Source organism: Triticum urartu, chromosome 7A (assembly GCF_056163025.1).
Source record: "Triticum urartu cultivar PI428250 chromosome 7A, HENAU_Tu73, whole genome shotgun sequence".
Classification (NCBI taxonomy): domain Eukaryota; kingdom Viridiplantae; phylum Streptophyta; class Magnoliopsida; order Poales; family Poaceae; genus Triticum; species Triticum urartu.
In genome coordinates, this window is record NC_141879.1 from 632,954,964 (window position 1) to 632,968,323 (window position 13,360).

The 13,360-nt window shown below is 47.6% G+C and overlaps 1 protein-coding gene, 1 non-coding gene and 1 pseudogene across 2 annotated transcripts; 2 read left to right on the top strand and 1 right to left on the bottom strand.

Moving 5' to 3' along the window:
- The first annotated feature begins 257 nt into the window (after positions 1–257).
- On the top strand, positions 258–1,731 carry LOC147960841 (putative cyclin-dependent kinase F-2; annotated as a pseudogene).
- A 5,346-nt stretch (positions 1,732–7,077) lies between these two features.
- On the top strand, positions 7,078–7,196 carry LOC147960842 (U5 spliceosomal RNA). The gene has a single exon (XR_015612446.1). It is a non-coding gene; the product is annotated as a U5 spliceosomal RNA (small nuclear RNA).
- A 4,608-nt stretch (positions 7,197–11,804) lies between these two features.
- Positions 11,805–12,818, bottom strand: LOC147960843 (uncharacterized). The gene has a single exon (XM_087537392.1). The coding sequence runs from the start codon at positions 12,596–12,598 to the stop codon at positions 11,861–11,863; it is 738 nt and encodes a 245-aa protein (XP_087393518.1). The 5' UTR covers positions 12,599–12,818; the 3' UTR covers positions 11,805–11,860.
- Positions 12,819–13,360: the final 542 nt, after the last annotated feature.

Consider the following 13,360-nt stretch of genomic DNA (forward strand, 5'->3'; position numbering starts at 1 on the left):
ATACACCAACCGTGTGTGTAACCTGATCGTCTCTTTTCGAGGGAGTTCGGGAGGAGAACACGGTGGGGTTATGACATGACTCGTAAGTAGGTGTTCAGGATCATTTCTTGAAAATTGCTAGTTCACATTCGTTTATGCGTAGTTTACTCTTCTTATTATTGTACTTGTAAGTTAGCCACATACAAATGCTTAGTGCTTTCTGCAACCTCACCACTTAACCATTCCACACCCATTAAGCTTTGCTAGTTTTGATACCCATGGTAATGAGATTGCTGAGTCCTAGTGGCTCACAAATTACAACAACAACAGGTGCAGGTACAGGTAAAGAGATGCTTTGACGTGAGAGCGACGCTTGTTCTATTTGGAATTCTTCTTCTTCAATGATCATAGGATGGGTTCCTAGTTGGCAGCCCAGGCCGCCGTTCTTTTTTCGTTTGATTTCATCTGTAGCCGGATCATGTTCTTCTGTATGATGATTGCTATGTATTGATGTATTGAGATATTCATGTTGTAGCTTGTGGCAAGTGTAAGCATTTACCTGGTATTATCATCTATTCAGTACATGGTATGTTGTAATGATAACCATCCTGCGAAGCATCTCTGATATGCGCTTCTATCCTTGGCAGTACTTCCAAGTTTCTTAAGGATAGGGACACATATTGGGCGTTATAAACTGTTTGTGGATGATATTGTTAAGATTTACCTCAGTATTTGTTATGGCTGGCCTTCGAGTCCTTTGATTTACCACTTTTGGCTTTCACAAACTTGAGGGATAAACTACCTTCTTAGTTTTTAGATGGAACCATAGATTTTTCCACCTTCATCCTTGTTCTGATTATAAACTTTATAGTTGTTTCTATTTAAGTTTTAAAGATCTACTATATTTTGAAATTTGAGTAAATTTCGTTGCATGTACTATATTTTGAAATTTAAAGATCTACTATATTTAAGTTTTAAAGATCTACTATAGCGGCTTCGGCGTCGTCGTCAAGAGGCAAATGCCTCATCCGCTCGCCCGACGACGGCAGCGGCAAGAGGAGGCGCCGTGCCAGCACGCTCCACCGTGACCTGCTGCCGGAGGCGTGCTACCTCGGGGCGTGCCGCGGCCACCCCTCCGTCGTCGGCTTGCGCGGCATCGTGCAGCCTCGTCCTGGAGCACGTCGGCCCGAGCCTCTGTCACGTCCTGCGTGGTCGCCGCCAACCGTTCGTGGAGAAGGAGACCCGCTGCGTCATGCGGCAGCTTCTCAGCGGCGCCGGGAGGATGCACGAGCGGGGCATCGTCCACCGGGACATCAAGCCCGGGAACATCCTTGTCGGCGGCGAGGGCGTGGTGAAGATATGTGATCTCGGGCTGGCCATTTCCATGGCGAGCGCGACTACTATGAGCTCATGGGCGCCTGGTCGCTCGGCTGCGTCATGGCGGAGCTGCTCACCGGCGAGCCATTGTTCCCTGGCCACAGCGCGACCGACCAGCTCCTGAGAATCTACCGCGTGCTCGGCAGCACGTGTATGGCATCCACGCCGCTCGTCGCCGCGGGGCAGAAGCTGCTGGCCCGCCGAGGCGGCAGCTGGCTTCGTGAGCTGTTCCCCGAGGAGCGCCCGTCGCCAAACGGCTTCAAGGTTTTAGAGGGGCTCCTCACGTGCGACCCCGGCGAGCGTCTTCCAGCGGCCATGGCGCTCCAATGCCCATGGTTTGCTGGCACCGTCGACGTCCCAGCTGCAGCCGCATAGGATGCGTGCTCGACCAATGTACAAAGATGATTTATTTTTGGGACTGTCAAAATAGAACTTGCATCAGTAGCTTCCATCCAGAGGGGGTTAGATCTTCATCCAACGGTTGGAAACGGATCAAGTGTTGTTCATCTTCAACCTTTGCATAGTCGCCGGCCAACCCAGGCTTAACCACCGGCCTCCATCCCCGCAGCCAGTGGCTAGCGCCGCCGCACCTTCCCCTCTACCTTCCCCACCGCCGTGCTGGCCGCCACTCCGGCCATCACTCTAAACCCCGCCCCGACAAACAATTCCAGCGACCCCCGTACCCCCCTAGTTAAGTTTCTACTTCTAACTCGCTCCCGCCGATTATCGTCAGCTCCCGCTCGTACAGAACTCGGCCTCGCCGTGATGTCGCTCGTTGCTGGCACTCCTCACGTTGTCCCCGCCTTCAACCTCGCGCTGCGCCGTGCAAAATTGTGGCTGATGCCACCAAAATTTTCGGGCACCTGATGTTTAGCAAAACTGTTTATTTTGTAGGACTGTGATATTTGGCACACGTGTGCCATATAAGCAAAACTGCCACACATCTACTTCTTTCATTTTAAAGTACCACACGATCCCTCGTCCTTTGACCTCGCCTTCTCCCAAACGACCCCACAGACTCGCCCGAGAAATCTGCTTCTCCTGCACATCTCGGGCGCCCACCCCCGAGAAAACTGCCACTTCTTCGCGTCTACCACATGATTTCTCGTCGGGACAAAGTTACCATGGTATTCGTATGCAAGTTATCAGGCCTATGTTGCATAACTTACCGTGCTATTTACATAGAACGTATCAGGTACTATGCTTCAACAACCACACCCCTTCAAAGTTACCACTGTGTTTTGTACACAAGTTATAAGGTCTTCGATGTGTAAAATACAATGGTACTTACACATAAGTTATCAGGGTATATGTACATCAACCTCCCCCCGGGCAAAGTTACCATGGGGGATTGTACATGAGTTACCGGGTCTACAGTTCGTATATTATCATGATACTTGCACCTAAAAACCTGGGTGTGTTTCGATAGCTTTTTTCATAGGTCAAAAATTACCACAATGTTTTTGCGTAACTTATCACGCCTATAGCACGTGTGTCCCTCATGACATTAAACATTATGTGACTTTCCCGTGGCACGTCATGTGTTGTGTTCATCCAAGAGGCCCACGCGCGAGGTGAGTGTATGTTTTTAACAACTTATTTTCCTTTGGTAAAAAAGTTACCATCATGTTTATATTGCAAGTAATCGGTTATGCGGTGCTTATATTATCATGTTATTTACACAAAAATTATTGAAGATGTTTTGAACAACTTTTTCCCGGAACAAAAAGTTATCATGGTGATTCTAGGTAACCTATCAAGCCCGTAGTGCTTAAAATATCATGCTATTTACACAAAATTTATCAGAGGTATGTTTCAGCAACAAATCCCCCCTCCCCCATGGGTCAAAAACTTATCATGGTGTTTAGTAATCGCAGTGCATATGTTTTCATGCTATATAGACATAAAAATGCCAGGGGAGGGAGGTATACTACCGTGCTATTTACACAGAAGATACCGGAGTATCTTTTCAAAAAAAATTCCCTACGGTCAAAGTTACCATGGTGTTTCTACCTTAGTTATCAAATGTGCGCTGCGTATATTACCATCTATTTACACACAAATTATCGGATATCTTTTCACATTTGTCTTCCCCAATGGTTAAAGTTACCACGACGTTTGTATCTAAATTATCAGGTCAATGGCGTGAATGTTATCGTGCTATTTACAGAAATTACCGGGGGACGGGTTCAACAAATTTATTCCCAATGATCAAAGTTACCACGATGCTTGAAACAAAAAGTTTTTCAGTGCTAACATATTAAAGGCAAAACATGTCAAAAATAGTATTTCCCTTAGCTTGTTCAACAAGGAGTGTCATAGGTGAGGTGGTAAGCTCCCTTTGTTGATTACCTGCAAACCAGAGATCAAATCCTAGTCCAAGCATTATTTTTGCCAAAAATCAGGAAGGCGCGTGGGGCCATAATTGACGATTACGAAAGTTAGGAAGGAAATCAGGGGAGGTCGGTGGGGAAGGACGTGCAGAAAAGGAAGGAGATCGGGAGTCATGTGGGAAAGGAAAGAAATCGGGAGGTCGTGCGGGAAAGGAAGGAGATCGAGAGGGAACTAACGGCGCTGGATGCGTGTGGCAGTTTCGCAATCTGCCACACGGTTGCCATATACATATTTCATATTTTGTAATGTATATTGACGAATTTACTGCCAGGGACGAACACACCTTGTAAGAGCATCTCTAGCAGACCTGCATCCTGCCCCGATCCGTAAAATAACCGCCAAAATACAGGTAGGCGCGGGAAAACCTGCCCGATCAGACACCGCATACGCGTCCGACCCGTAATTTTTTTTGCGGGGCGCGGCAAAAGATCTCTCCCGACCTCTAGATTCACGGGGTGGGAGGACGACCTGAGCTCGGCCCCTATCCGCAGCGAGATTTGGCGGGAGGGACATTTCCGCGCGGCCGTTTCCGCTCCCTCCACCCTCCGCCATCATTGCCCCGCCACCTCACGCTCCAGTGCACCTTCCCCGTCCGTCCTTCGCCGCCATGGATGACTCTCTGTTGTCCCCCGTCAACGTCAAGGTCGCGCACTCTTAATCCCCTCGGGCGCATCTCGTCGCCGGCCATATTGGCCCCGTCGTCGCCCAAGGCACCACTGCGACAAGAAGACTAAGGAGAAGATGAAGAGAGATCACGAAGCATCGAGCTTGAGGGAGAAGATTGATGTCATAGTGCAATCAAATGAGTTGATATTGTTCAAGTCGTTGGAGATCAAGAAAGAGTTGGCCGAGAAGAAGGCAAGGGAGAAGCAAGAAAAATGGCAATTGCTCAAGGAAGAGGGGATGCGCAAAGCGACCATTGAGGAGAGAAGAGTACGTGCCGCTGAAAACAAAGTCATGTCCAAGTTGCTCGTCGAAGAGAACAAGATCATGACAATGAACCGTAATGACATGGACGACCTCATCAAAGAATGGCATGATATGGCAAGCATAGAATTCTTGAAGAGGAGAATGGTTGCTTCGGCAGTGCGTGTTACAGTGCCGGAGATGTTTTCTCTGCTCCATATGGTACCAATGTCGATGATTTCGCTGCGGGAGTTGGAACAAGCGCCGGAGGGGGATTCGGTGGTTCCGATGAACTTCATGGACTCGATGGCGTGAAGCGAAGATCGACAAAGATGATGCCGGACGTGGTCGTCACTTTTGCAAGATCCTCTTTTGGGGTTGTCCTACAAAACTGAAGGCTTTATTTCTGCGTGAATTGTGTTATGTTGTTTGAATTTGAACTTATTTGTCGAAACCGATGTCAAATTTGATAATTGTGCGTCTTCGGTTTGCGGGTCGACGCGGCAGTGCCCGAGCAGACCCCGTGTAGCCGACTCGTAAAAGAGCATATTCGACGAATATCCTCTTTTGCGGGGTCTGAGTCTGACCTCGCCCGCGCCAGCCTGCATATACACTTTTTCACGAATTGCAAAAGACTTTTGCGGGTTGGAATTTTGCGGGGTCTGCTAGAGATGCTCTAAGCATGCTTGAAAAATGAAGAAAACTTGAGCTCCAATGGAGTTGTAAATGAGAATATTACTGTGCTATCAATTCTGCAATACTGCATTCTCAGAGTTTCAAAATATCACAATAGTGGCGATTAGAAAAGGGATAAGTATATTTTCCAAACCTCAACTCTTCTGAAAGTTTAGAAATCGCCTCGCAACTTCAAAACCACTAAAACTTAGTCTCTCAACTTTTACACACTGAACAGTTTCCGTCCAACGTGAACAGTGCGTTGGTGATTAGTAAATTCGAACAAAATAGCCAAAAAAAATCTGAAATTTTGTGGGATCTAAGATAGTCGGGTACACAAGGTGTGTGCAAAGTTTCGTGCTGTTTGAACATTTCAGGACCTCGTGACAAAGAAAAAACAATAAATTTATATGTCGATGAACACTAAATTCAAAAAAATAGCAAGAAAATTAAAAAATATGATTTTTTTTTCGCATTCAAGATGCTTGAGTGCGCAAGGTGCGTGCAAATTTTCGTGGTGTTTGGACATTGAAGGAGCTCATGGTAAAAGAAACAAAATTTGATTCGGAAAAAAACTTTTGAAAAAGTGCACTATTTTTATTTTTTTTGGCTAGAGCTACTCGGATGTCATTCGATCGTGAAAACTTGCAAGTAATTACATATTTTTTAAACATTTTTTTGCAAATTGTTTGATTTTACTGTTCACCAACATACAAAATTACTGTTTTTTCTTAGTCATGAGGTCCTCGAATGTCGAAATACCATGAAATTCTGCATGCGTCTTTCGCACACGAGTATTTTTTGATCCCACAAAATTTCAGATTTTTTGAATCCGTTTGCTTTTTTTTTTCTGAATTTACTATTCACCGACACACTGTCCATGTTGGATGCAAACCGCTTGAGGGACTAAAGTTATCTGGTTTTGATAGTCGAGGGACTAAGTTTTGGTAGTTTTGGAGTTGAGGGACAAAAAATATACTCATCCCACTAGAAAATGACATTCCAGCATTGCTACACATGAGAGAGAGAGAGAGAGATGTACATAAAAATGAATTGTTATTTTTTTCACTTGACTGATTTTAATCCATCATCATTTGAATTTTATCCCCTTGGATAAAACACGAAGATTTGGGTTGTTGTTCTCTTTCGCGGACTTAATTGTTATCGGGCAAGCCCAATTGTTTTTGAGTGTTGCTATCTTCTTTTTCTCTTTACTTGAAATTCCCTTATCTACCCGGTTTGGAGGAGAGGAAGAGCGAAAAGTGAGAGGGCGAGCAAAGGTCCTACCGGTTGGGCATAGAGAACTCGGTTGGTTTTTCGTAGAGAAAACACCCGTTTTTCCGTAGGCCAATTCTTTCCAATGTTGCATTTCATCTGACCAGTGGGTCGTCCGATCGAGGAGAGATTGAGCGGGAGATTTTTTTAACTTATTTTTAGAATCAAAACGAGTGAGAGATAACAACACGGGTTTGTGTTTTTTATCTTTTTGTAATTTGTAAGTATGCTTTTTTTAGGGTATCTTTTTGTAAGTATGCGGCCTTGGCATTTGCTCCCGTGTAGTATCACCCGGCCCAGAAGCCTACTGGGTTGCCCCCGTCCGTGAAGGCCTCGGCCTTTCGCACCTGCTCGCGGCTGCGCGGAGCTCTCGCTTCGCAGAGAGAATAGTCCCACACCGCTACTTCGAGGTCACAGCGCTACCAGACAGCAGTATATAAGGAGGGCCAGGCCATCCAATCGAGAGCACGCAGCTGCGCAGCGGGCACAAAGCGAACTATTCTTTCGCCTTTTACTAAAGAATACCGTGTGCACACAGCAATACGCAGCATACGCTAATTTTTTTAAGGGATCCTTCTTTATTGGAGGGCCCCACAATTCAATACAAATTTTTTAGTACTAACTTAATTTTGTTGCCAAATTATCGTTTGCATCTTTAATCATAGCATCGTGTCCTGCAACACAGCTCGTAGCTGAGGGACGGCCTAGGAAGTGCACACGCCTTCGGGATTAGTTGGATTTTGAGCTTTGTGGAAAATCGGTTATAATGATTTTAGGCTATAAATCTCAAATGTAATTGGGTGGCGCATTTGTTTTCCTTTTCTATGATGTTTTTCTTTCATTCCAAAATATGAGGTTTATATTTTTTTCAAAAAGACCGCTCCAACTTTGCAAAAGTTTAAGAGGTCAAACTTCTACAACTGGTCGCCCCACCGCGGGCGACCCGGGCGCTCGAACCCTAGCCAGCCCCCATCCACCTCCCCTCCCGCCGCCGCCGCCGGGCAAAGCCCGCGCGGTGCCGGCGGCGGCGGGACCTTCCCTCGCCCACCCTGGAGCAGGGCCGCGGGGGGCTCTTCTTCAATCGACGGCGGAGCTCGGAGGCCGGCGGGGCGCGCAGGCAGGTGGCGGCGGTGGATGGAGGCGTTGTTGCTGGCCTGGGCTGGTGCGATGCGGCGGAGCGCGCGGGCTGGTGGCAGCACGGCGTTCCTCGTCGTGGCGGGATTCAGCCAGGCCAGATCTGCGCCGGCCGGAGTTGGGGTGGCGGCCGGAGCTCAGCATGAGGTCTGGCGGAGCGGCGGGCTTGGCAGGCGTCGGCAGCGAGGGGATGGCACGGCTGGGAGGCTGCAACGTCTCTGGAGGCAGCAGTGCGAGTCCGCGGCCAGGTTGGTGCCGGCGGCGCTGGGAGGCTCGGCCAAGATGGAGTCTTGGCGAGCAGCGCGCTGCCGGCCACATCTGTGCGGTGTGAGGAACGGTGGTGCTCTCCTGGTGGTGCTGCTTGGCTTCGCGGAGTTGCGGGTTCGGGCGTCGCAAGGCTGTCCCTTGGAGTGGGCGATGGCTGTTGCGGCTTCTTGGACCTTGCCGGAGGTGTGGGGCGGCTGCGGTTCCTTGTCCAGGCAGGGTCTTGTTGGTGTGGCCGGTGTTCTCCTTGCTGTGCGTCCGGACGTTGGCCTCTGGAGTTGCATCTATGGTGGCGAAGAGCTGCGGTGGCGGCGGTGTGAAGCTTCTGGGACGGCGTTGCCCAATTCTAGGCGGTGTGGTGAGGTGAGACTTGCGGATGAAAATCTTGCTTGACTTTTGTCGGGCCGGCGGCGATGGCATCCGTGGCTGTCATTACCCTCCTTGGAGGCGTCGTCGAGGCAAGTTTGTCATGTCCCTTGCTTGCTTGGAGTTGTGGCTGTCTCCGGGTGAAAGCCTTGATTCGGTTGGATTGACACAACGGCGGGTCCTCAACGTCGTTCCTCTGTTGGGAGCATTGTGTCTGGAGACATGGCTGGCTTCTCGTCGCTCTCCTTCGGTGTTAGCCGCTATCCTCCTTGATCCTCTGCGGCGCTATGTATGTTCGTCACCGGTGTGTCCAAGACGGCGTGTTCCTTAGACCGGATCGAGTCCTGCCACCCACTTGCCACTTCTTCTTAGGCATTAAGAGCGGATGGTGCGTCGACAAGTGAAGTTCTGCGAAAGTTGGTGTTCTTCGGAGGTGTCTAGTGTCGGTCGTGACGCGGTGTTGTGTTTCGATTAGGATAGGCTCTTTGCATTGTAGCTTGCTCCGCGGTGTTGTTTGTCTTTGCCCTTGTTCGGGTGTAGTGTTTGTGCTATGCTTGTTGTTCGCAGCGAATGTAGTTTCTTGTAATTCAAATTCTGCCTTCTATAAAGCTATGGTACGCCTAGGCGTACTCTTGAAAAAAAAACTGCTACAATTTTGGCCAAAGTTTATAGGAAACATATCAATGTTTATAATACCAACTCATTGCCATTTAAATTGTCAATTGCTCTGTTTTATTTATTTAATATTGTAAATGCTGATATACATTGCTATAATTTTAGTCAAACAAAGAAACTTTAACTACTAAAAGAGTAATACATCTTATATTTTAAAACGGAGGGGAGATAACATGCTATTCTCCGCATGGCTTCAAAAAAATCCAGGCCTCGGTTCAAATAATAAGGTTAGTAATAAACTTTAAAATCATGTATATTAAGACAAGATAGGATAGAGCGGTAGGACACCATATGTAATTGATTAGGATAAATTCTGAAAAGGTCACGTAATCAAACCTTTAAATTATAAATTATTTTTTCTTAAAAAAGAAGAAAAAAGAAAACATTAATATAACCGTAACTATATTACAGGGTCCTAAAGCTATTTCACATGTCTCAGCTAAGTCTAGAAATTTTTGAAATTGTCTTTCAGTATGTACTTGAAACCCTCAAAGTAATTCTACGACATATATATTTGCGCTTGTCATGCGCAAATGTATATGTACTAATTTAGTGTGATCCTCCTTACCTGGAGGGCCCCACAATTCAGTACAAATTTTCTGTAGTACTAATACAAATTTTTGCCCAATCATCGTTTGCATCTTTAATCATAGCTTGGTGTCCTACCACGTCCGGTTTATGCTTCAGAAGCATTGAGTTCTACACTACGACACAGATCGTAGGCGAGGGACGATGTAGGCGGTGCACTGCGCGACTGCGCCTGCCGTTCAGAGAAGAGAGCAGGCCTTTGGGATTAGTTGGGTTTGAGCTCCGTGGAAAATCGGTTATAATTATTTTATGTTAAATCTCGAACTTCAAAATGGGTGACAATTTGTTTTCCTTTTCTATAATGTTTCTCTTCCATTCCAAAACATAAGGTTTATTCCTCAGAAAGACGGCTCCAACCTTGCAAATGTTTAAGAAGTCGAACTTCTACAACTTTGGCCAAAGTTTACAGGAAGCATATCAATGTCTATAATACCAAATCATTGTCATTTACATCGTCAATAGCTCTGTTTTATTTATTTAATATTGTAAATGCTGATATATATTGCTATAATTTTGGTCAGACAAAGAAAAAAACTTTTGAAAAATAATAATACATCTTATATTTTAAAATGAAGGGGAGATAACATGCAGTTCTCTGCACGGCTCCAAAATATTTAGGCTCCGGTTCAAATAATAAAGTTACTAATAGATTTCGAAACCATGTATATTAAGATAAGATCCGATAGCGAATCAATCTATAGTTGGATGGTTAGCAGGACTGTGGTATCCCTAGCCCGTCAAGGTTCAAGTCCTAGACATGACATTGGTGCTTGCATTATTCATGAATTTATTCCAGGCTTCCGGCGATGTTCGTTCAGTGGGAGGAGACATTCCCATCGAGTGCGAGGCGTCTATGATGACTTTGTAAAATCTCTAGATGCTATGCTGGCTCAGTCTCTCGGAGGTGCTCATAGGGGTGCGTGTGTGCGTTGATGGGGGTGAGTGTATGCTCGTGTATGTGATTAATTCAATTGTATCGTGTTAAAAAAAAAGATCAGACAAAGCGGTAGGACACCATGTTCAACTAGGGGATTACAACGGATTGCGAGGGAGTGAACCGCTGAAAAAAATGAGGAAGGTGATGAAGACGGCGACGTTGATGAAGATGATCACTGCGGCGATGGTTTCCCCGGTGGCACTCCAGCCTGACTCCGGCGCCACTGGGGGAGAAGGAGAGAGAGGCTTCTCTTCATCGAAAGTTATTCCGCAAAAAAGTACTTCATTTTAAATGGACCAGTTCCATTCTTGTTCTGATTATAAAGTCCATAGTTGTTTCAATTTAACGTATAAAGAACTAGTACTTTCGAAATTTGAGTAAATTTCACTGCATGCAGATAAGTTTGCAAGTGGATGCAAGCAGGGACATCAAGTCGGCGGTCCAGAAAAAGACATTTTTGTCCACAAACTTGTTAGGTCGATGAAGAGAAGTCCAAATAAGTATTTTGGTCATTTTGTAGGATTCCAGATTATGGTAGGACACTGCATCATTTGGGGATAGAAAGGATGGAGAGAGGAGCATGGGGTCGCTGCCGTTGTTTATCAGTGGTGACCATGGAGTTAACTGGCTCTCATGGTCTGCAGATAAGAACCGAATCAGGGTTCTGAATGCCAGTAATGTCATTTCGTCATGTATAAAAGGGGAATCCTGTACACCTGTAAATATTTCCTCTACATGAAGGATGCCACGATCTCACAAGCCTTTCTCAGTCAAAATACCTCGGTGTGTAAACTAAAGAAGGCAAAACCTAATACACGTCAGTTCAAACAGTGACATTTTCTTATGCAATCAATCCAACTTGCAAACCTCAGATTATTTTTTACTTTTTTGTTGTTGTATATCTTGGTTTGTCGTACATATGTACCCCCTCTGTCCCATAAGAGGAGAGTCTTGTCAATTTTGATTGAATTCAAACTGGACTGCAAGTCTGAACACGGACATGAGAACTCAAAATTGTAAACAGGGAATGTTTTATTGATTGCTTACTGCTTAGGTACGTGCAGAATTACAATCCGACACAAACACATCTTCCCCAACAAGAAGAGTATTTTCTTTTTTTGCAGATTTCAGCAGATTTGTAACACCGAATCTCGCTTTCAGTTCATCAATTTCCATCGATCACGTACAGAACAGGCAAGCAAGCAAGCAACTGCATTGCAGCAGTGCAACTTACAACTGCAGTACTGCATGTTCGAAAAGATGGATACAGAAACTGTTTGAGCTAGAGCCCTAAGCCATGTGAAGCTGCGTCCTGACTGCGAAGGTCTTCTTTACCATGGAGCTGGTGCACCTCCTGATTGGCTGCATCATCTTGGGCGCCTGCACCAACCGCGTCCTGCGCCGCCGTTTGGCGTCCTCTGCTTCTTGGTAAGCTTGGTGGAACTTGCGTTTTGCGGCTGCCAACTTCTCCTCCGAGCAGAGCCCAGCACGGTCCCCGGCGGCGGAATCGGACGCCTTCTTGCTGATTCCCACGGTCTTCATGACGATGTCAGAATTGGCGGAGACATGTTGCTGTTGATCGATGGCGACCTCCTTGTTCTGCGGCATGTCGATGTTGTCAAGCTTGTGCAGGGCGTCTCTGACCATGCCGAGCTCGTCCTTCATCGACGCCCTCCACCCGCTCACGAGGCCTCTGGCCAGGACGCGGACGCGCTCCGACTCGTGCCTGCGCAGCGCACAGACGGACTTGCCGAGGTCCGTGGAGGCCAACACGCTTGGCATCACCGGAACCAGCCGCAGCGTCTCCAGGGACTCCGCCATGTGGTCGTCGAGAATCCCGCAGAGGCGCTCCGCCTGGTCGTCGTCCGCGGCGTCGCAGAGCTGCTCCACGATGTCGACCCTGGCGCGCCGGAGCTCGTCGCGTGAGTGGTCAGCGTCGGAGGGCTTGATGGCGGCGTCCACAGAGTCGAAGGCGCGGAAGAAACGCTTCCATCGGCGGAGCGGGCTGCTCTGCGTGGGCGCGGCCATGGCGTGGCGGCGGACGCGAGCTCTGTCCTCTGTGTGACCTAGCGCTAGCGGTGGTGCTCTTGTCTCGCGTGGTAGGGAGAAGGTTGGGCGATCAAGGAAAGCGATGAATTCTGCTGTGGATGTAGTACGCTTATATAAATTCTGATGATGTGCAAGTCGAGCTCCACTCCAATTCGGATCAAAGAAGCGCGTCCGGAATCCGAGTTCAGCATGGACACATCGGCACACGAGTGAATCCGAGTTCAGGATGTGTTACGCGAGCGCCACGAAAACTTACCATCCACCGTCCATTTTCCTGCCGGTTTTTGAAGTACCGGTCCGCCGCGGCCCGCTCAAATGCAAATCCTCCACCTGATTCTTCTCTCCAGACATAAGGTCAGCTCAAACATGGCGACCCATTTCTTCAGCTGTGTCCGTTTGGCTCCGTGCGAATAAAAATGCAGCTAAACGCGAAGACTAAAGGAACATGTGTCATTTTTTATCCGCTGTGACCCATTTTCGGCCTAAATTTGAGCTGGGTTTACTTCGGCGCGGATACCCGCAACACCCTCCCTTATCCTCCCATGACCCCGTTCATCGGTGGGGCGTCCACCCCATCCCCCCTCCCTCTTCCCCAAAACCCTCCTGCCCTTGCGCCATAGATGACACGCCCAACCCCTTCGCCGCCTCCACCCCAGACGTCACGACCAACAGCGTGGCCGCCGGTGCCATGCGCCCAAAGAAAAAGCTGAAGAAGGAGCTCACGCCGGAGTAGAGGGCCGC